Source organism: Plecotus auritus (assembly GCF_963455305.1).
Source record: "Plecotus auritus genome assembly, chromosome: 5".
In the NCBI taxonomy this organism is placed as follows: Eukaryota; Metazoa; Chordata; class Mammalia; order Chiroptera; family Vespertilionidae; genus Plecotus; species Plecotus auritus.
Genome location: NC_137776.1, coordinates 158,600,679 through 158,620,377, shown reverse-complemented (window position 1 = coordinate 158,620,377; position 19,699 = coordinate 158,600,679). Strand labels below are relative to the sequence as shown.

General features: G+C 48.5%; 1 protein-coding gene across 1 annotated transcript; it reads right to left on the bottom strand.

Moving 5' to 3' along the window:
* Positions 1-15,932: 15,932 nt before the first annotated feature.
* FOXE1 (forkhead box E1) lies at positions 15,933-17,057 on the bottom strand (the record flags this gene model as incomplete). Its single annotated transcript, XM_080669069.1, has 1 exon — positions 15,933-17,057. The coding sequence occupies one exon, from the start codon at positions 17,055-17,057 to the stop codon at positions 15,933-15,935; it is 1,125 nt and encodes a 374-aa protein (XP_080525195.1).
* Between the last annotated feature and the right edge of the window lie 2,642 nt (positions 17,058-19,699).

Here is a 19,699-nt window from a genome sequence, read left to right as displayed (position 1 = left end):
ATTTTTTTAAATTATCACCCGAGGATATTTTTCCATTGATTTTTAGAGAGAGTGGAAAAGAGAGGGAAAGACAGAGAGAAATACCGATATGAGAGAAACGTCAATTGGTTGCTTCCTGCATGCGCTCCACCTGGGAGGAACCTGCAACTGAGGTTCATTCCCTTGACTGGAATCGGACCCAGGACCCTTTGGTCCACAGGCCGATGCTCTATCCACTGAGCCAAACCAGCTAGGGCTTGATTGATTTATTATTATTAAGAGAGATGTGTTCACTGTGATTATGTATTTCTTAAAAATGTCTTTTAGTTTTGCCAACTTTTGCTCTATATTTTAAAGCTATGTTGTTAGGTGTATGCAAGTTTAGAATCATTATCTTCCAGGTGATTGAAAAGTTATTATTATGAAGTAGCCCACCATATTTCTAGTGAAGGTTTTTTACCCCCATGAAATGTATTTGTCTGATATTTTTACAGCTATACAAGGTTTATTTATTAACCTGACATATTTTATATTAAAACATAACACTTTTAGATAATTGTAGGTTCACATGCATATGTAAGAAATAATACAGAGAGCCTATGTGCCCTTTACCTAAATTTCCCCCATTAGTAACGTCTTGTGAAACAATAGTATAATAATACAACCAAAATAGAAACATTCATATAGTCAAGATACAGAATATTTAAATCACCACAAGGATCCCTCATGCTGTGCTTTTATATATACACCCACTTCACTCCCACCTGCACATTCTCTTTAACCCTTGGCAACCAATAAGCTGTACTCCATCAATATAATTTTTTCAATAATGTTATTTAATGGAATCACACAGCATGTAACATATTGGATTTGCTTTTTTTCACTCAGCATAATTCTCTGGAGTTTTCATCCAAGTGTGTGTTTTGTTATTTTTTTTAAATCCTCACCCGAGGATATTTTTCCATTGATTTTTAAAGAGAGTGGAAGAGAGCGAGAAAGACTATGATTGGTTGCCTCCCACAGGTGCCCTGACCAGGGAGGAGCCTGCAACCTAGGTATGTGCCCTTGACCAGAATTGAACCCAGGACCCTTTGGTCCGCAGGCCAATGCTCTATCCATTGAGCCAAACCAGCTGGGGCCACGTGTGTGTATTGATAATTCATTCTTTATTTTGCTAAGTAGTATTCCATGATATGGATGACCATAGTTAGTTCAACTATTTACCCACTGAGAGACATCTGGGCTTTATCCAGGTTTGTTTTGTTTGGCTATTACATGTATGTATACATTTTAGTGTGAACAAACATCTTTATTTCTCTGGGATAAATGCCAGGAGTGCAATTGCTGAGTCGTGTGGTTGTTGCATGTTTAGCTTTACAAGAAACTGCCAAATTGTTTTCTAGAGTGGCAGCATTTTACATTCCCACCAGCAATGTATGAGTGATTCAGTTTATCTGACTCCTTGCCAGCATTTGGTGTTGTCACTATTTTTTTAATTTTAGTCATTGAGATAGGTATGCAGTGATGTTTCATTGTGGTTTTAATTTGCATTTCCCTAATGGCTAATTATGTTGAGCGTCTTTTCACATGTTTATTTGCCATCTGTATATCCTCTTCTGTGCAGTATATCTTTTGCCTATTTTCTAGTTGGATTGTTTGTTTTCTTACTGTTAAGTTTTGGGAACAGATCTATAAATATTTTGTCCAATTTGTGATTTATCCGGGGAGGAGCCTGCAACCGAGGTACATGCCCTTGACTGGGATCGAACCTGGGACTCTTCAGTCTGCAGGCCGACGCTCTATCCACTGAGCCAAACTTGCTGTGGCTGGTTTAAAAATACTTTGTCCTAGTTTGTAGCTTGTCTTTTACTCTTTTTAATAGGGTCTTTCACAGACAAATATTTTTAATTTTAATAAGTCCTATTTAGCAATTATTACTTATATTGATTTTTATTTTTTTTTTGGTGTTAAGACTAAGAACTTTTTGTCTGCTTAGTCCTAAATTCCAAAGACTTTCTACCATGTTTTCCTAAAAGTTTTATATTTTATGCTTAAGTCCTAATCCATTTTAAGTTATTTTTGTATAAAGTATGAAACATAGGTTGAGGTTTTTGTTATTATCTTGGGGTTCTCTATTCTTTTTCATTGGTACAGTCTTGATTACTGCAGAGTATAAGAAGTCTTAAAGTTGGGTAAGTGATTCCTTTGCAATAGGCTAAATGTTTTTGTCCTCTCAAAATTCATATGTTGAAATCCTAACCCCAATGTGAGGGTATCAGTAGGTGAGGGGTCTCTGGGAGGCAATTAGGTGATGAAGGTGGAGCTTTCATGACTGATATTAGTGACCTTATAAAAGGACCCTCTTTCTACCATGTAAGGATACAACAAGAAGTCAGCAGTCTGCAGTCTGGAAATGGGCTCTCCCCAGAAACCGACCATGATGGCATCCTGATCTCAGACTCCAGCTTCCAAACTGTAAAAAATAAATTTTTAGTGTTGCCCTAGCCCATGTGGCTCAGTTGGTTGGGCATTGTCCTGGGCAACAAAGGGTTGCCGATTCAATTCCCATTCAGGGCACATACCTGGATTGTGGGGTCAATCCCCGGTGGGGGGCATGTTGGAGGTGGCCAATTTTTTACTTCACATAGATGTTTCTTTGTCTCCCTCTCCCTTCATCTCTCTCTAAAATCCAATTTAAAAATCTTTTAAAAATTTTTAATTCTTTTTAAATTATCCAGTCTATGGTATTTTGTTATAGCAGCCCCAAATGAGTAAGGTATACTTTTTATTTTTCAAATTTGTTTCTTTTTTGAATTTTTTAATTATTCTAATTCTATTCATTGCCTTTACATAAATTTTAGAATAATCTTGTCTATATCAAGAAAAGCTCTTGCTGGGATTTTTATAGGAATTACATTAATCCCTTATGTTAATTTGGGGAGTACTGACATCTTCGTATGTTGAAATTCCCAACCATGAACATGGTATGTCTCTCCATTTATTTAGATTTTCTTTGAATTCTTTCATTGGCATTTTATAGCTTTCAGCATACAAGTTCTGTACATGTTTTGTTAATTTACATCTCAAATTCTTTTTTTTAAATATATTTTATTGATTTTTTACAGAGAGGAAGGGAGAGGGATATAGGGCTAGAAACATCGATGAGAGAGAAACATCGATCAGCTGCCTCCTGCACACTCCCCACTGGGGATGTGCCTGCAACCAAGGTACATGTCCTTGACAGGAATCGAACCTGGGACCCTTCAGTCCGCAGGCCGACGCTCTATCCACTGAGCCAAACCAGTCAGGGCCAAATTCTTAAGTGATTGTAAATGGTATTGTACTTTTAATTTTGATGTCTACATTTTTATTTCTTTTAATTTAATTTATTGGGGTGACACTGGCTAACAAAATTATACAGGTTTCAGGTGTAAAATCCTACAACACATTATCTGTACACTGTATTGTGTGTTCGCCATCCCAAGTCTAGTCTCCATCCATCACTATTTATGTCCCCTATCCACTACCTCCTCCCCCACCCCCCCATGATGTACACATTTTCATTGTTAGTACATAGACATATAATTTTAGTATGTTTATCTTATATTCTGTGACTTTGCTGGGCAAAGTCAGGCAGTACCATCATCTCCTTACTCTGAGAACTCTACTTCTTTTAATGCAGCCTCAAGTAAAATAAATTAATATGGTAGCCTCATGACACTCCTGACTCACAGTGAGCACAGCATTGTCTAAGCTGTCTTTACACATGCCAGTACCCATCCAGGTGTCCCTAGCTGGCCGCTGTACAGTTTCTTTTTTTGAACTCACAGTACTACTTAAAAATATGGCAGATCTTGCAAAATTTTTCTATGGCACAGTCAGAAAGATCTTACCATGGGCTCAGGTAGTTTCTGGATTCTTCTTGGAGCATTTGCTCTTAATATGCAGAAGAAGGGAATGTTAGGAAACAAGCCCCTCTTTCAAACAGTGCCTAAACAGTGTCCAGCTTGGAGCAGAAGTCATGATCATAATTCTGAGAAAACTTAAGCCCAGATGGGGGTTGGCTGAAGTCTCCAAAGGTAAGCCTCTTACTTAAGGTTGTAATGCATGTTACTCACTTCCTTTTGGGAACAGTTAATTCTAATATTAATGTCAGACATAAAGGCCAAAAGAAAATAGATTGAATCTGCATGTATTGATACAGCACAGTCATTTTTTCAAAGGCTACAAGGTAGATTGGGATATTGTGAATCTCGGATCCTCTCTGTGGAAGTAGTGGAGTGACACTCAGTGTCACTTGGCTGGATAACTAGGGGTCCTAAGCAAAGGTCTAGGCTCCTTGGGGGTCAGCTCTCCTTGCCTGTCATCTCAGGGGAGCTCTCCAGTCTTTCTACTCTGAGTGTCAGGAGTGCACAAGGCTGGCAGGATCTCCAGGCTTCAGGGTCCCTTCACCAAGTCTCTGCTAACCTAGCAGAAGGACCCATATCTGCTACCACAAGGGGACAAGGCATCAGTGTGTGCGTGCGTGTGTGTGTGTGTGTGTGTGTGTGTGTGTGTGTGTGTGTGTGTGTTCTGGCTAAGGCAGGCAGCCTGGCCTGAGACTGTGTATAAGTGAGAGTGCTTTCTATGCATCACTTGTCTACTGCTGCATAACAAATTATCCCAAAACTTAGCAGCTTAAAGCAACAACATTTATTATCTCACAGGTCTTCTGTTTCAGGGTCTCTCACAAGCCTGCAGTCGCCTCAAGATGCGGCCAGAAAGGATTCACTTTCCAGTTCACTCATGCAGTTGCTGGCAGTTTTTGTTCTCTGTGGCCTGTGGACTAAGGGCTCAGTTCCTCATAAGCCCCTTGGTTCTTTGCCACCAGGGCCTTCTCACAGCATCTTACAACTTGGCAGCCTACTTCATTAGTGCAAATGAGAGAGAGTGCTAGTAAGGTGGAAATGACAGTCTCCTATAACCTACCACAGAGGGAACATGTTATCACTTTTGCCGTATCCTGTTCAGTAGAAGCAAGTCACTAGAGGTCCAACCCGTACTCCATGGGAGGGCATTACACAGGCTGTGAATACCAGGAGGGAACCATGTCAGAAGCCGCCACCACACTGTATGACTGTGGAGCAGGCAGGAGGGACAGATGGGGTATGAGGCATGTCAGGCCTGGGACAATGATCAGTGCTCCATCTGGAGGGTGAACATAACAGGACAGAGGGCAGAGGCTTGAGGACCCAGGCTATCCCTGGCACCCTGGGTCTGAGCAGCCTGTAAGATTGGGCCTGGATCTGGGTGGCCCCTAGTCCTAAGTCGCCCTGGACCCAGGCTGAGGAAGGTGGGTGTTGACTCTCATGCTTCTTGCTGCCAACCCACTTTCCTATGTCTGCATGTTGTGAGCACCACTGCAAGTAAGACACAATGCCAGGCACAGCATTATACCTGGATCAGTGGTATGCTGTGGGCATCCATTCATTGTGAAAATTCATACAGTGTAACAGCAAGAGCATCGTGTCAGAGTCTAGCATCAAGAGTCTAGTGTGGGCTGCCTCCTAAGCTGGTGGTCCTTCTTTGGACTTCAATTCTCCATTCTATAAACACGAATGCAATAAAAAAAACTCGCCCATCTCATTCACTTTGGGAGAAGATCTTGGTAGTAAACTATCACACTACAATTTGCAAAAAACTTAACATTATACTATTCTATACTCATGTTCATGTTCAGGGAGGGGCACTCAAACTCATCAAACTTTATGCTAAAAGGACAGTAGAGGCCATCTGATTGCCTCCAGTCACATACTCCTACCAAGTGTACAGATGAGACAACCACAGGCCAGGGACTCACCCAAGGTCACACACAAAGTTAGTGGCTGGGGAGGCCTGGGTGTTTTGACTCCCAGCCTAGTGCCTCTCTGAGAACCAGGAGCCTTCTGATGCAAACTGGTGTCACCTAGAAGTTCTGATGCTCGGCTACTGGAATTCAAACTCTGCTCCCACCATTTCCTACTTCGTGGTCACTACCTCCTAGGGGAGATTTTGGAGACTGAGAGGCACTTACCTGAATGTTAGCCATTGTGATTGTTACTAGAGAGGGAAGGCAGTATTGTACCTATTTTATTGCTGGGGAAGTTGAGGCTGAGACTTCCGCAGGTACCAGACCCAGAATTCGAACCAGTGTTTTTCTGACAAAGGCAGGCAGCCTCTCAGAAAACAGGAAAGAACCAGACAAAGGTAAGATTTTACCTTTATTAATAATATATTATAGACTCCAGGTTCATTTCGTGCATGTGTACAATCTACTAAAGCAGTGAGGACAGCTCAGGTTTCCTGAGGATGAATTCAGGAGGAAATCTTCAATGAGACCTGAAAGCCCCTTGCAAAGAAGTGAGGTGTCTGGGGGAAATAAGAGATCAACCGAAGGACTTATACGCATGCATATAAGAGTAACCAACGGATGCAAAACATTGGGGGGTGAGGGCATGTATGGGAATGGGGTGGGAGGGGCAATAGTAAGATATGTACACATATAATACCTTAATAAAAAAAAATATAAAGGAAAATAAAATAAAATAAAATAAAATTAGCCTGGGGAAAATAAAAAATAAAAAGAAGTGAGGTGTCTGCCAGGGCATATAACTCACGGTGCTGGCCAACCTGGAAGCAGTGTTTCAGAAAAGCTGTGTATGTTCATTGTAGTTTGGGATTTGGTGGAAAGACTATTTCAGTTCTGGGATTTTGTTCTCCTATCAGGCAACTGCAGGCCCAGACGGGCCCCTGTTGGAAGGAAGTCAGACCTCCTCCCCACAAGGAGGAAGGGCCCTCCTGTCTGTGGTTGGCGGCATTGTACTTGCTGGATTCCAGGCTGTCAGTCTCACAGCAGAGCTCCCAGGACGCTTAGCATGCAGATTGTTTTGTTAGGTTTCTCCTACAATTAATTTGGAAATTACCCAGCTGCCCTCAGCCTCTCCCAGGTGTTCTGTAACCTATGTGCCTGCTCCTGCGGCTTTCACATTGGTGGGACCAATGCTGGCAGAAGCTGGAAGGGTCGGGGTGGGGTGACAGGAAGCATGGTCCCATAATGGGCTTGTCTTAACAGCTAGACTCCTTCAGCTTTGGAACAAAACATTCTACTTTGTAGGATCTGAAGCAACCAGATCCACACACTTCAGAACATTATCTTTAAGCCTCACACACTTTGTGGAGGTAAATCAGGGGCGTGTGGAGGATCCACACTACTCAGAGGTCCAAAGAGAGAGGATTTCCCTGGAGCTCCAGTCAACACATAGATACAAATCTTCAATTCCCAGATTCAGGGAAGAAAAACCCTCAGATTCCCTTTGCTGTGGATTTTGTGACACTTGGGTTGAATCCCTCCCATGCCACAGTCATGTGACCTTGAGCTTGTCCTCTCTTCCTGGCCCTCAATTTCCTCATCTGAAAAAAATGCAGCTGAAACCTGCTGCTTCCCAGGGCAGTTGTGAGGACCCAAAGGGTAATGTATATGTAAGTTCTTGGTACACGCTGATCACAGCCACTCCTCATATGTCAGGATTATGATTAGTCAGCTGTGCCACTGCCGAGCCAAATGGTTGAGGAAGAGCAATGGTGTAGTGAGAGAGCCCTGGAAGGATGTCTAAGAGGTTAGCTCTCTGTGTAGCCGTGGAAAGTTACTTTCTCTGGGCCTTGGTTTTCCTTCTATTAAATGAAAACCTGTCAGCTGCTGTTTATTTACAAGAATGGCAAAGGAAACATCAAAGGGAATAAACCAAGAATTAGTTATTTTCCTTCCCTGTAAGGGTCATCTTCTGTATCAGTTAGGATGCATTTGGCTGCAAGTAACAGAAAGCTGGAGGAAGAAGACTTAAAGTTGGAGGATATTTGTTACCTTTAAAATTAGGGACCCACATGTGTAATGAATCGTTCAAGGGTTGGTTCTTTCAGCAGCTCAATGATGGCATCAGGCACCCAGGTTCTTCCCACCTCTCGGCTCTGCCACCCTCAGCAGGTTGGTTGGTTCTCCTAGGCTGGCGCCTTCCAGGTCCAACATGGCTACCACACTTCCAGGAGTCACATTCCAAAAACACTCAGAGGAAGAAAGGGGCTGTTTCTCTGCCCTTCTTTGTAAAACAAAGAAATGCTTCCCAGAAGCCTCTAGATACTTATCTGAATATCTCATTGGTTTGGAACGTATCCTGTGCCCATCTTACCTAATAAAAGAGAAACATGCAAATTAACCATCACTCCGCTATGCCCACAGCCAATCAGAGTGAGTATGCAAATTAACCCAACAAAGATGGAGGTTAATTTGCATATGCAGGCTCCTGAGCGGAGTGAAGCCTGCTATGAGGGGAAGGGGGGCGGAGGAGGGAGCTACTGTAGTGGTGCTTCAGACAGAAGCGAGGACTTGCTGGCTCTGGGCAGCCCCGAAGCAAGGAGGTGCCGGCTCCTGGGCAGCCAGGGAGCGGAGACTTGCCGGCTGCCTGGCGGCCCGGGAGTGGGGACTTGCTGGCTCTGGGCGGCCAGGGAGTGGGGACTTGCCGGCTCCTGGGCGGCTGGGAGTGAAGCCAGGGGAAGGAAGGCCTATTCTTGCAAGAATATTGTGCAATGGGCAACGGGCCTCTAGCTTCTAAATAATCACTGGCAAGCCCTGGCCGGTGTGGCTCAGTTGGTTGAACATTGTCTGGTGCACTGAGAGGTCACTGGTTCCTGGTCAGGCCACATGCCCAGGTTTTGGGTTTGATCCCTAGTAGGGTGCATGCAGGAGGCAACCAATCAATGTTTCTCTCTCCCTCTCCCTTCCTCTCTCTCTCTATAAAAGATCACTGGCAAGAGTGATGAAATCATCACGATGTTTACCTTGGACAAATTCGGATTGAGCCAGGGGAACCCCAAGAGGTAAGACTTCCCCTGAAACACATGACCAACTGAAACCTGGAAAAGATCAGGGACGTGTGACCAAAGAAAAAGGGCAGACTAGACAGTGTCTGGCACACCTTCTTCTTCTTGAATATGCCAGAAAGAGGATGTATTGTTTTATTTCTGTTCAGTGTTGCCCACTGTACCTCAACATGCTTCATTTGGTCACTCTGAGCTCTACCATCAAGCCCCCTGTGTCCAGTCCCCATGATAGGACATCTTTTGAGCACCAGTGCAGGAAAAATGTGAGCAGAGCCCACTTCATCCAAAGTTGAATAGTTGTATAGACTCTGATGAAAATTTAGGGTAAAAGGAAAGTGTTACATGGGAGGGGGGAACTTTGAAAAGGCTAATATTAAGTATATGTTTCTCAACATGTAAGAAACCCTTCACACCATGGTCGAGTAGCTCAGTTGGTTAGAGCATCATCCTGATATGCCAAGGATTCAGGTTTTATCCCAGTCAGGGCACATGCAAGAATTAACCAATGAATGCATAAATAAGTGGAACAATATCTCTCTCCTCTGCTCTCTCCCTCCCCCTCACACTTTCTCTCTCTCCCAATAATAAAGAAAACCCTTCACAAGGCTTCCCACAGGCATTCCATGCCCCTAATCTCACTCCCTGGTCCTGAGGTCTGGACCTCTGTGAGAGAGTGACAGGATCCGTTGATGTTTGAACTGGGTCATACACTGGCTGCTGTGTGGGAAATGACTGACTGAGGGGAGTAGTGGAGGAGAGCAGAGAGCCCTGTTAGGAGGCTGGTGCTGTGATCCATCAGACAGATGATGGAGCCTCCCCTCTGAGGACCCTTGGAGGTGCAGGTGGGGTTAGATGGTTCCTGGAAAGGTAATGGTCAGAGCAAATTCATGGTGACAGGAACACAGAGGGATGTCTGGGGAACAGCAAGCTGGTTGGTGCCTAGGGATGCAGGAAGGGCAGCTACGGGAGATGAGGCTGAGAACAAGGTTGCCATAGGGATCATGGAGGGTCCTGAGTACCAGGTGAAGAGCTTGGGCTTTCTGCTGTGGACACCAGGGAGCCTGCTCTCCAGGGCAGTGGGGCAAAATGGAGGGAGGGTGCAAGAGAACCCATGGGGAGGTCCTGGCTGGCTGCTGGGGACTGACAGCAGAGGCGAGAGTTGGGCTCTGTGATGCTATGGTTCTCACACTTTATCTCTCATTGCTGAGTGCGGCCAAGCCTGAAAAACCAAGGCTGAGGGTCTGCTCTGCCCACACATAGATAGTGAGATAAGCTGGTTCTTTTCAGCAAAGCTGAGATCCACCCTGATTCCAGCTTCCCAATCCCTTTCTCACCTGGGAGGGGCTGACAGTTGATCCCTGACTACCTGCTTTTGTACCTGGTTAACCCATCAGGACTGAGCTGGAGATTTGAGCCTCAGCTCTCAGAAGAGGGGTTGCAGGGCTGACAGAGGGGCACTGGGAATTCTAGAGAGAGAGCAGTTATCCTCTCGTGGGAGCAGCAAGGGCCACTCCAGGAGCTCTGCTGAGAGAGGGCAGGGTCAGGGGATGACCAATAGCAAACTCATTAAGGATCTCCTATCCTTCCCCCCATCTGTCCACACTATTTTTTCTTTAGTTCACTGCTCAGTTTGGGCTGAGAAGCACTAGCCCACACTGCCTTTCCCTTTGGGTTGTCCTAAACTATTTAGTAAACCAGTCCTGGGCTCAGTTTACCCATTCATACAATGGAGGGTCTAACAGGGAATTCCCTCAAGCTGCCCTGTACCCACTTCTCCTTCTCCCATGCGATTACTTCCATTTCCATATTGCCTTGTATGAAGATGATAATCAAATACAGTCTCCCTTGGGGGAGGCATAGGTTCTAGTCCGGCTTGGGCACTTAGCGATGAGAGCTTGGGTAAGTCATGTGCCTCCTCTTTAGCTCTATAGAAGTTCTACACACACTCGTGATGTTCCTATCTTTTCCTATTATTAAGAACTCATGTGAGCAGAGATGAGAGTCCTGGTCTCCCGGTGAGTTGCTGTGTAATTCTGGGAAGAATGCTTCCCCAATCTGGGCTCTCCCCCATTGTTCATGGTACATGTTCCCTGTCGGAACTACTTTTTATCAGGGACATTTTCCTCCCAGTGACCTGTCATGCCAATTCCCTCCTAGAAGTCAGCCCTTCTCAGGAACAGAATGAGCACAGAAACCAAGTTCTCCAGAAAGATGTGTGTATTGGGGGCAGGGGAGGACTTGTTCAGGTGCCCAGGATTTGGGGCTGTCCAGGGGCACTTAAAATGCTCTACTAGACTCCCAGCGGTCGCCAACTGGTGGTCCGCGGACCACTGGTGGTCCGTGAGGTCCGAAAGGTTGGCGACCGCTGGTGTAAAGAAACCTTTGGAGCAATGGTTGCCAACCGGTTAATAACTAGAGGATCCCTCAGCCCAGCTGGACTCAAAGAGGGGGCCGCTTCTGGCTGGCTATTGTGTCATGAGAAGAAAGCTTTACTTTTCTTCTAAACCCCCACCTACCCAAGACTTGGGTCTAGAGCTGAAGGATCAAAGGCCAAGTTTATTCTATGCTTGAGGAAATGACTGTTGCTTAGGGAGGGTATGAAGACCAAGACCTAAGGTCCATAAAGTGCCTCAGGAGCCTGGGTTCCTGCCCCGGCTCTAACTGGTACCCCAGCTTTCAAGATGCTTTTAGATACGCTCTCAATAAATGTCATTGTCACAGTTGCCATAGGCTGGGAATATGAGGTGAGATCCATTCTGAGGGCTAGGATTCCAAGACTCAGAAAGCGCACCTAAGGCAGGAGGAGGTAAAACGCTCCACCCCAGCCCTGGCCCCACTCTCCTTTATGCAAGGTAGTACTGTATCCGGGCTATGGGTCAGAAACAGGAGCCTCCTGAAAGTTATTCTGGACCTCTGATCTCAACAACATAGCACATTTCTCCCCACCCCCATTTCTCTAATGTTCTGCCTCTTTGCCTAGGGCATATGCATCACCTGAGGGGCTTGTTGAAATGCAGATTCTGGTCCAGTAGATCTGGGGTAGGGCCCAGGACTCTGCATGTCTAGCCAGTTCCCAGGGGTTGTCCATGCAGCTGACCTATGGCCTCCACTTAAGAGTTGCAAGGCCTCAGGGTCTCGGTCTCTTGTGTAAAGTGGCAGGGAGAGCACGCCTCAGCTCTAAGTCTCTCTCTAAGCCTGTTTCCTGGCCCTTGGAGAACTGCATCCGGGATTCAAATGACCAAGAAAAGAGGCGTTAGAGAATGAAAGGGGACCTGAGGCCTACCCAGTGCAGGAAGAAACTTGTTCAAGATCTCACAGCATTTCAACTGTGATTGAAAAATTAAAAAGTTACTAAAAAAAAAAAAAAAAAAAAAAGATCTCACAGCATTTCAGTAACAAAGTTCCGGCACAGGCTTCCTACACAGGAAAAACAAAAACTAGAAAAAATACTCACTGAGGTGTTTACTGTGCTTTCTCTGGGTGAGGTATGGGTTCTTTTGACATGTTTTTTTTTACAAAAATTTTAAAATAAATGTGTGTGTGTTAATTTTGTATTAAAAAGAAATTTAATTTTCATAAAAGAAAGTTCTCACAAGGTTCTTAGTAAATGAGATGATGTATAAATGTGCTGAGTAAACTGTAACTCCATACTGCTGCTTCATGCCATGGGTGTTTAGTTCAGTTCTAATCGCCGGGATTCATTTCAACAGTTACTCTTACTCTTCTGGGCACACGAATCACCAGGATGAAGAGGATTCACCATCAGCTACCCTGAGCAGCTTGATGCTCCCCTCCACCTCTCCTGTCTGAATTGGAATCTTTCCCCTTAAACTGGGGAAGAAGGTGCCTTAATCCGTTTTCGGGTAAACGACCTCGGGCCAATTCTGCTTTTGTTGCCGGTTTCCTGAGCTTAATTGCAAGCAAAGTTAATTTGAAAGAGAATAAATGTTACAGCTCTGGGGCGAATTCTAACGAGCCTTGGGCAATTAGGCAAGAACGCATCTAATTACCCAAGGCCTGGGGGCGCCTGCACACAACGCTGGGGTGCAGGGCTCAGAGAGGGGCAAACGATTTTTCTGGGTTCATAACAGGAAGAAGAAAAAGTAAAGAGAATCGCACCTCCCATCTCTGAGCCCCCAGATGGGGAACCGGGAGGTCCTGTCCCACGGTTTGGGGGGTTCTTGGAGTTGGAATTTCCAAAATACTGCAGTGAAATGTTCTCAAGATCCTACAGTCACGCGGAGGGTCTGCCCGCGCTCCCCACCACCGCGAAAGCCAGAGCGGGCGCTCGCTCGCTCGCTGGCGCTGCAGCGTCCGTTCCAGACAGGCCCACCCCGGTGGCACGCGAGCTTTGGGTGTCGGCAGCCGGTGGGAGGCGGAGAGGACTGACGGTCTGTCAAAGCCTTGATCCCAACCCTCGAGGGTCTCCTTGTCTCTCCCCCTGCCCACTGTTCACACCAAGTCCCTTCCTCGCTGCGTCCTCTTTGGGCACAGACCCTGGCTTTGGCACACTCTCACCTGTGGTCCTAGTTGACAAGGAACGCGGGGGACGAAGGCGCGGGCACTTTATACTGCATCTTTCTCCTTTCCCGGGCTTTATGGTGATGCTCCAGAAGGCTTGGGGATAAAGTGGTGCTTTTTTATTTTAAAGCCTTTCCTCCCTCCTGTGCCTGGTACTTTACTGTTTACAAAGAGATTTTTTTCACCTCTGGTGTCTTGTTCAACTTTAGAAGGACTCTGTGAGGTAGGGGTCACACATTCCCATTCACAGATGAGGACAATGGCTTAAGGTTATTGGCGCTGTCAAATCACTTGACTTGGTAATCTAAAAAAACAACAACACACAAACACAGAGAAAGGGTACACTCCTGTACTAACCGGCGCATAGACCATCCTTTCCCAGCCCAAATCCCCTGCTGGGCTGTTACCAGCCAAGGACAAAACCCTTGGGTGGAGGGCTCAATTTCCAGGGCTTCCAACTAGGCAAGGCATACTGACCTCTGCTTAGGAGAGCCAGCCGGTCTAGCTGTGCATGGAGAACCTTTGAATTTCATACCAGCATGGGTCCATATGGAGATGATGACCAACCCCTAGAATTTTCCAAGTTCAAAAGGCTGGGATTCGAACCCAGACTCATGGTCAGCAGGGTCAGTGCTCCTGCCACCTTCTGCCTCCAGGTGGTCATTTAGCACCACCAAAGTCAGGAAGGGCCAACATCTAGACCTGTACTGTCCAGCACAGTCGTCAGCCACACACTCCTATCCAACACGGGGCATGTGGCTAGTCCAAATTTAGATGAGCTAAAGCTGTAAGAAACACTCCAGATTTCGGAGATTTAGTATGAAAAAAAAAATTAAAACATCTCAACAATATTTATATTGACTATATGTTGAAATGATAGTTTGGATATATTGGGTTAAATACAAAATATTATTAGTTAATCTCACTTGTTTCTTTTTATTTTATTAATGTGACTACTAGAAAAACTTAAATTACACATGTAGCTTGCATTCTATTTCTATTGGACAACACTGAATTAGACAAATACCCGCCTGGAATGAATCACATTCACATGCATGTGAACGGGACAGTGCAATCCCCAACATTAAAAATAAGAAGTACCAGTGGTTTTTAGTCTTCTTTTTCACATACCCACCACCCTTCCCTACCAAGTTAACTACGCAGAAAGAGGCCGAGTTTCTCTTGCCAGAACTCACTTGCTCAAAGATTTTTATTAAAACAGTTCATCTGAACACTCAGGTTTATCTGAAAGCTGCACCGGAGCCTCTGAAATATTTAACGCTGGACATGTTTACTCCAGAATAGAAACTTACAAGATTTCTCAAGAGAAAGGTGGGAAAGTTGTTGGATTTTCTGCTTTTGGTTAGCTTGCTTCTCAAAACAAACAAACGGATACAAAACAAAAATTTAAAAAATCTAGTTTCTTTCTAAAGCTTACTTCACCGACCACCTCAATTAATTTTTCACTTTCCTTTTTGCACGGGGAGAGGGTGGCAGAGCGTGCCAGGGATGGAACGGCCAACCCCATAAACTGAAAGTGTCACTAATGGGCTCCCCTGAATCCTTGTCATCCCTTTGAACTTTAGTTCATCCACTGGGTCCAGGGCTGCTTGATGAAAAGGAAGAGTGGAGCATGGACAAATGTATTTCTACCTGCTTCATTGGAAAACTACATTTAGGACCCAGATGAAACAGCTGCCAAATGATCAGCACATCATGCTCAAAAGATTCAAGAAATTATGATATAATGACTGCCTGGAGCGAATCCAGAGACTTTAGATTAGATGCTTGCCATGAGCTCTAATTCCCTGGAATAGGGCTAGTTTAGGCCCTGGGTGGCCCACGAATGCTGCCAAATATACAGGCCAGCATCCACGGTGATAGGGCCCTTAAAGATCATGTGAATGCTGCAGCCCTCTTGTATAACAGTGGGAGACTGGAGTGTGGGTGATGGTACTGGGTCACACTGTGGAGCTGAGGCACAGTCCAGACTCGGGCCTATCTGCTATTCTCAGAGGCAGGGAAAACCTGCGGCAGGCCAGGTAAAGCAGAGCGATTTCCCCAATTGAAAAACAAAAGAAAACAACAAAACTACTTATTTTGCAAACTTGTCTTCCTCACCTTAAAAGTAAGGCGCTATTGGAGCCTTTTATTGCAGTAACATAGTTAAAGGCATAAGAGGCGGAACCCGTGTAAAAAGGCCCACTTCCCCGCCGTACAGAGAAGAGTGAAGTCATGTGATTCGGATCCTAGAGTCTGGTGTAGACACTACACTGCGCCCCCTGAAAGGCATGTCTTTAGGAGCTTCACCTGATTGAGGGTCCTTTGTCCCAGTCCGTGAGCTGAGCTGCCTCTCCCAACGTCCTCCCATTAACAAAGTGAACCAAGTGTATACGCGATGCACTCGGAGGCTGACTCTCCTGTCCACGTCTCTTCTCAGTAGCGCTCAATTCGGCCCTCTCTCCAGTCCTATCCTCAGTCTTGGGGATACTTTGTGTAAACAGCCAAGGCATCTATGAATTTTCGACCGTATGCTCGGCTCACATGGCGGACACGAAACGATCCACCCCGCCAGGATAGGCGGCCATATGGCGAGCATGGTAGGCACCTGCACTGCCCCCTCCGAGCTGCCCACCAGGGTTGTAGCAGGGCCCCAGCGCTCCGAATTGACCGGGCGACGTGCGCCCATAAAAGTCCACAGCGGTCTCGACGCCGCCACTGCTGCCACCTGCGGGGGGCGAGGCTGGCCCCGCCAACCGGCCAGCAGCCGCAAAGAGGGAGCTGCTGGCCCCTTGCGGGTATGCGCCGTCCGGGCCCGCGTAGGCGGCCGCATAGGCGGAGGGGTTGACAGGTCGGGCTCCCGCACAGCCTGCGGGCTGGTAGCCGGTGGCTGTGGCAGAGGCGCTGGCCGCCGCAAAGGCGCAGGATCCCGCGGGGCCCGACGGCGCGGGCCCCAGCTCTGGGCTGAGCGGCCGCTCAGGCACCAGCCCGAAGACGCGGCACGGGCCTGGCGACGCAGCCGGGTAGTAGACCGGGGGCGGCGCGGCGAGCGACGGCGGGGCATAGCCCGCATAGACGGCGCCCGGGTACGGCGGGCGCGCGGCGGGCACGGCGCCCGGGAAGATGGCGGCGGCGGCGGCGGCGGCAGCGGCAGCGGCAGCGGCGGCGGCGTCGTGCATGTAGGCCGGGTAGGTGGAGAGGTCCGAGCGCTTGAAGCGCTTGCGGCGGCGCAGGAAGCTGCCGCTCTCGAACATGTCCTCGGCGTTGGGGTCGAGCGCCCAGTAGTTGCCCTTGCCCGGGCGGCCGGCCTCGCGCGGGATCTTGAGGAAGCAGTCATTGAGCGTGAGGTTGTGGCGGATGCTGTTCTGCCACTTTTTGGGATTGTCGCGGTAGAAGGGGAAACGCTCGGTGATGAACTTGTAGATACCGCCGAGCGTGAGGCGGCGCTCCGGCGCGTGCGCGATGGCCATGGCGATGAGCGCGATGTAGCTGTAGGGCGGCTTCCCGCGCTGCAGGGGGCGCTTCCGTCGCCGCCCGCCCGAGCCGCGGCCCGCCGCCTCCACCGGGACCCCGGCCCCCGCCTCACCGCGTTCCTCCTTCACGGTAGCCAGCGCCTCCGGCTGCGGCGGCGGCTGCGGCGGCGGCGGCCCGCTTTCGGCTGTCATGGTGCAGCCGTCGCGTCCCCGCCGCGCGCTTCTGTCGAGGGTCGGGGGCGGGTCTGAGAACCGCAGGCCCGGCGCGCAGGGTCCCGGGAAGGACGCTGGACTCCTCTGAGGAGAGCTCTCGAGGTCCTCGCGGGCTGGCGCCGGGAGCACAATTTCCCCGGCAGGGGCGCGCTGGAGGCTTGGCACCCGCAGTGTTCGGGCTGCCTCGGTAGGGACAGAGCGGCGTGTCCTGCCCACTGACGGCTCTGCTCGTGTTCGGGAGCTCGAGGCCAGGCGCCGGCAGTGGCGTTGGGACCGGGACTAGGCCCCGTCGCGGGCTGAACGGTCCTTTGGCGCCGGTGCCAGGCAGTCAACGGGTCTGGCAGTGGTCCTGGGGCCGAGGCGCCTGCACTGGTCTGGGCTTCCCGCTGATCAGATGATAACCGTCGAGGTCGTGCTTCAGCCCGCAGGCCAGAAGGGCAACGAGTGAGGGCGTGTGCACTCTGAAGGGGTCGCTAGGCCGCGCCCCGGCGGCCCAGGCTGCGGATGGCGAAGAGGGCAAGGAGGCGAGGCGCGGGCCTCGAGGTCTTGGCGTGGGTCAGGCGGGACGGCCGGCGACTCCTTCTCCGCAGCCTTGGCCTCCACCGCCGACACCGCAGAAGAGGCTCTCCCCTGCACAAACCCGGACCGGCTCCTCCCTCCACCGGCTTCTTCTCCTTAAAGGCGCCAAGAACCTTAGGGCGGCGCCCGTTCCCCGCCCGCCCCCCGACTGCCCGCCCCCTGGGCCCGGACGCACCTCTCCAGGTAGGAGCAGCTGTGGTGGAGGGCGGGAGCCCCAAACATCAGAGCGGGGAGGGCGCTTGGAGATCCCCCGGCCGGCCTCCTCTGCACGCCGACGGGGAGACTAAGGCCAGGGACTGTCTTGGGGATCTCGGCGCCCGAACTCAGCGCTTCCGGACTTTTCCAGCCTCTGTAGAGCGCTGGGACCCACAGGTGAAAGAAAGAGTTTGCTTTACTTTTTGTCCACAGAGGGTGAGAACTGGCCAGGACGGTACTTGATTCTTGTTGGGTGGGGGACTGGGAAGGGAGAAGACTTTCCAGATGACTGGCTCCCAAGGTCTTTCAAGGATGATTTGCAAACCCCAGTCAAGACTTGCTTGCCCATTCCTCGTCCAGTCCCTCATCTTTCAGAGGAGGATTCCTAGACCCAATAGGGGAGGTGACTTGCCATAGCCCCGCCGTGATTTTGCTGCGAGGGGAACCTCACACCCGTGTCTGTTCGGACTGCGCTGGAGACAGCCACTTTCTTTGGATCTAGGGATCCCCCACTGTACGGAGGGTTTGCATCTCTAGATTCCTTCTATTGCCGATATCACGGGGATATTAAGGGAAAGGCCGCCCTCGACCTGCAATCATCTGTCTTTGGGTGACTCGAGACCCCTCTCTGAATGTATGATGGTGAGTGGCGCGCACCTTAGAGGATGAAGGCTGGGCTTCTGCCCTCTCGTGGTCAGGAGGGCTCCAAGTGACTCCGAAGACCCAGGGGGCCGCCGAACCGCCCCTTCCTCTGCGGAGAGTGAGGGCTGCGAGAGGTGATGGCCGCGGGGTGCTCGGAGTGGGCGCGTCTCCCGAGGAAGGGGCGGGCTGCTGGGACCCTTTTGCTTCGCGGGTGTCTGGTTTCCAGCTAGCCTCCCCCCGCCCCCCCAAAGGCGAGCCTCAGGCCTCTCCTGAGACTCCCTGCGGCCAGGGTTTGCTACTTGGTCTTTCCGCAAAAAAGACCCTTCCGCGAAAGCAGAACCTTAATTTTCTGCTCTGTGAATAGAGGGTGGGAGGGCACGTGCAGAGCTTCTTCTATCCTTAGGACTCGGGCTTTGGTGCCAAATCCAGAGGCTTTTGCCCGGAGGCAGCTTTCTGCGGGGCTGTGCGTGCAGGGTGGCCTGCGGGTGCAGGGTGGGGCATAGCCTTTGGGAGTTTTAGTCTTGTTCTTCGTGGCGGAAAGCTGGGGGCAGGCTCAACCCCGCCAAGCATTAGGCAACAGTCTTTGGAAGAAAGAGGCAGAGAACCCAGATCCTTGCTTCGCCAACTCGCGATGTGGAAGCCATTGCACGATTTGCATGAGGACCTTTTTCTGTGGATAGGTGCTAGAACGACTGGAGTGGGGCTTTTCACTCGCCCAACAAAACTCCCAGCTTCCTTCTTCCAAAGTAACACGGACACGAAAATCCAGGTTTAATCTAGTTATGTTTTACAAAGGGAAAATAAAACCAGTTAAAATATTTTTTTTTTATTTTAACTGGATTACATCATATCAATCTTCCAATACTTGATTTGGTGGTCCCAAGATTCTAGAATAAGATTTCCAAACCTTAAATTTTGGATCACTATCCTAACATAATTCCATAAATCAAAGAATTCACATTCTGTAATTCTAAGGTTTCATGACCAGAAGTCTAAATTCTTTGACTGTAACTATATTCCTGTGATTTTAAGCTTCTGGTCAAAGTATAAAAGCGTATTCCTCATATTTTAAGATTCTGGGACTAAGATTTTTGTGCCTGAAAATATGATACCACTTCTCGAGATTTTAGATATTTTTGCAGCTCTAAGGTGGTATATATTACTTAATTTGAATTTCTGTCTAGGAATGTCTAATTGGAAAAATT